Source organism: Mandrillus leucophaeus, unplaced genomic scaffold, assembly GCF_000951045.1.
Source record: "Mandrillus leucophaeus isolate KB7577 unplaced genomic scaffold, Mleu.le_1.0 Scaffold296, whole genome shotgun sequence".
In the NCBI taxonomy this organism is placed as follows: Eukaryota; Metazoa; Chordata; class Mammalia; order Primates; family Cercopithecidae; genus Mandrillus; species Mandrillus leucophaeus.
Genome location: NW_012103098.1, coordinates 2,212,917 through 2,216,773, shown reverse-complemented (window position 1 = coordinate 2,216,773; position 3,857 = coordinate 2,212,917). Strand labels below are relative to the sequence as shown.

General features: G+C 38.1%; 1 protein-coding gene across 1 annotated transcript in view; it reads right to left on the bottom strand.

The window, feature by feature from the left end:
- Window positions 1-3,857, bottom strand: part of SFMBT1 (Scm-like with four mbt domains 1) — a 151,454-nt gene that overhangs the window by 64,504 nt on the left and 83,093 nt on the right. Inside the window, exon 2 of the mRNA XM_011986192.1 lies at window positions 2,053-2,206. Within this exon, the coding sequence (XP_011841582.1) occupies window positions 2,053-2,080 (28 nt within the window). The 5' untranslated portion in view covers window positions 2,081-2,206. The remainder of the gene's footprint in view (window positions 1-2,052; window positions 2,207-3,857) is intronic.

The following is a 3,857-nucleotide window of genomic DNA, read 5'->3' as shown; positions in this document are numbered from 1 at the left end:
TAACCCACAGGAAAGCAGAGGGGGAAAAAAAAAAACCACAGGAGCCAGTCTGAAAGAACTCTCACTGCTCCAGAGAAACAAACAAACAAACAAAAAACAGAAAAAATAAATAAGCAAAAAAAGCAGACTTGAATCCAAACATATCAATAACTACGTTAAGTATAAATGATATACATACATCCCATAAGGCCAGAATTTTTAAAACTTAGTATATGCTGTATCAAGAACCTTATTTCAAATATAATGATACAGCCATGTTGAAAAGGATGAAAAAGATATATCATGCAAACGTTAATACAAGAAAGCAGGAACAGGTAAATCCTAGAGACAGAAAGTAGCTTATGGATGCCAGAGTCTGGGTGGAAAAGCAAAAGACGACTAATGGTTTGCTGTGATGGAATATTCTGGAATTAGATAGCAGTGATGGCCGGAAAACTTCCTGAATAGACTAAAAACCACTGAATTATGTACTCTAAAAAGGTTGATTTTATGGTATGTGTATTGCGTCTCAAAAAAATTATACTTCAATGAAGTTTTTTGAAAAACAAACCTCAACAACAAAAAAGCCAATCTTTATTAATTAAAAATAAACCAATTAATAATAAGCCAAAGACATGAAGAGCTATTTCACTGAAGAGGATACAGAGATGCCAAGTAGGAACATGTAAAGATGTTCAATATCACTGGTGGCCATTAGGGAGGTACAAATTAACACCATGATGAGCTGTCACTACCCACCTATCAGAATGGCTTAAACAAAAGTAATGACACCACCAGATAACAGTGAGGATGTAGAGAAACTAGATCTCTCATATACTGCTAGTGAGAATGTAAAATGGCACAGCCACTCTGGAGCATAATTTTGCAGCTTTACTAAATATGATCTAGTGATTGTGCTGCTGGGTATGTACCCCAGAAAAATAAAGTATTATATACATAACTGTTAATAGCAACTTACATGTTTGTAACAGCCAAAAACTGGAAAAAAACAAAATGTACTACAATAGATGAATGGTTAACCAAACTGTAGTACATTCATGACTACTCCACCACAATAAAAAGGAACAAACTGTCAATATACGCAAGAGCTGGGATGGATCTCAAGGGCATTATTAAAGCCCATCTCAAAAAGCCATGTACTGTGTTTTTCTATTTATGTAACATTCTTTAAATGACAAAATTATAGAGATGGAGAACAAATTAACAGTTGCCTGGGATTAGGGAAAGTGGGGAGAAGGAGGATAGGTGTGGGAACTCTTTGTGGTGATGGAATAGTTCTGTATTTTGACTGAGGGGATGGTTCCAGGAATCTACACATGTGATAAAATGACATAGAATTACACATTCTTTATACTAATATCAATTTCCTCAGTTTTATATCATATTATAGTAACTAATGAGAGAAACTGGGTGAAAGGAACATGAAATCTGTCAGTAAGTACTATTTTGCAAACTCCTGTGAATGCATAATTACTTCAAAATAACTAGAAAGTAATCATCAAAATGTTAATGCTATTTTAAAAAAGAAGTCTGTTCATAACATTTTTTTTTTCTTTTTTCTGTTTTTTGAGACGGAATCTCGCTCTGCCCAGGCTAGAGTGCAGTGGAGCGATTTCGGCTCACTGCAAGCTCTACCTCCCGGGTTCACGCCATTCTCCCGCCTCAGCCTCCCGAGGAGCTGGGACTACAGGCACCTGCTACCACGCCCGGCTAATTTTTTGTATTTTGTTTAGTAGAGATGGAGTTTCACTGTGTTAGCCAGGATGGTCTCGATCTCCTGACCTCGTGATCCACCCACCTTGGCCTCCCAAAGTGCTGGGATTACAGGCATGAGCCACTGCGCCTGGCCTTGTTCATAATGGTTTCTTATTTTTTCAGCAAACATTATTAGTAGCCCCTAGTGCCAGGTTCTCTGACAGGTACAGAAGATGGCAATGAAAAACAAGACTTCAAACAGCTTCCAGTTCAGTGGTAGAGAAATAGACAATATAACACAGGCAAGTAATATAATTGTGCATCCTAGAGAATAAATTCTGAGAATAAAACCAATACCTGCATCAAGCTGCTGCTCCCCGTTCATTTCCACAGCATATAGGCTATATCCTCCCAACACAAAGGAAAGGCCTATGGTTCTGCTAGGATCTGAAGATTACTTGCAGGTTTCAAGCATCTGTTCAATGGGTATCCAAGGGTCCAAATGAAAGTGCTGAAAAATGAAAAAGAACACATAAACAGCCTGAAGCCCAAGCATACTCACTCACTCATAAAACAAGGCACTCAACTGGTTGAGAGATCAGATAAGATAAAAACGTACTGGCAGAACAGATAGGACTGGAGGAAAAAATTGACACTTTCTCTAATTTTGAAGAGTCAGTATGTGTATGTGTGCGCTCATGTGCGTCTGTATGTGTAGAGAATGCACACTATCGAGAATTCGATAATAAATCTAAAACTCACAACAAAGATGCATATGAATCATTACCCTTTAAATTTACATTACCATACTTAGCACCAAGATTCCTATCCACAAAACTCCAGTTCCTAATGGTTTCCTAGGGAGAGGGGGGAGTTAGCTTTCAATGCTGTCTTACACAACAAATATGATTCAAGATTCAGTATTACTTTATCTAATTTTCCATTTCATTTATCTAGAATATTATGCAGAACCATAAATATCAACTGTATTAGCCTACAATTACAAAGAGAATTCCTCCAAAATAAGTTTGGAACCTGCTTATTCTTTTTTTAAAAAACAGCTTTAGGGTTGGATGCGGTGGCTCACGCCTATAATCCCAACACTCTGGGAGGCTGAGGTGAGAGGATCACTTTGAGCCCAGGAGTTTGGGACCAGCCTCAGCAACATGGCAAAACCTTATCTGTACTAAAAATACAAAAACTAGCTGGGTATGGTGGTGCACGCCTGTAGTTTCAGCTACTCGGGAGGCTGAGGTGGGAGGATGGCTTGAGTCTGGGGCACAGAGGTTGCAGTGAGCCAAGATCACACCACTGCACTCCAGCCTGGGTGACAGAGCCAGACACTGTCTCAAAAAAAGAAAAAAAAAAAGCTTTATTGGGATACAAATCACATACCAAAATTTCCCATTTCAAGTGTACAAATTAATAATTTTTAGTAAATGTACAAAGTGTAACCATCATAATTGAATTTGAGAATATTTCTATTATCCTGAAAAAAAGCCAAATGCCCACTTGCAGTTCCTTCCCATTCCATCCCTAAGCTCAAGCAACCATTCATCTGCTTTGTCTCTACAGATTTTGCCTTTCCCAAACATTTCACATAAATGGAACCATAAGAAATGTGGTCTTTCATACTTGGTTTTCTTTCACTTATGTTTTTGAGGTTCATCCATGTTGCAATATGGATGAATCTATTTATTCTTGCCTTACATACATGTAAAATAATCTAAGATATTATCTTAATATGTGCCTAATAGATTAGAAAGAGGAAATGAAAGGCAGAAAAGAGCTGCTTCAGGAAGGTAGGGCATGAACTAACTGCAAGAGCGACAATACAGAAAACTGTAGAATTGGGATGGGTACTTAACAGCACAGCTTTGGGGGCGATATTCTGCAGGATCAAGCAATTATATACCTCTCAAAAGTTTTGAGTGTGTATTAGACCCCCCAGTAAATGATTCTCATAAGCAACTTTAATCATGAAGAAAAAGCTTAGCTTTTAATACATCCTTATATCACTTTTATATATCTGAAAAGGTATCAGCTACCTAAAGGACAATAGCTTAAAATGGGTAGGGATGGCCGGGTGCATGGCTCATGCCTGTTATCCTAGCACTTTGGGAGACCAAGGCAGGCAGATCACTTGAGCCCAGGAGTTCAAG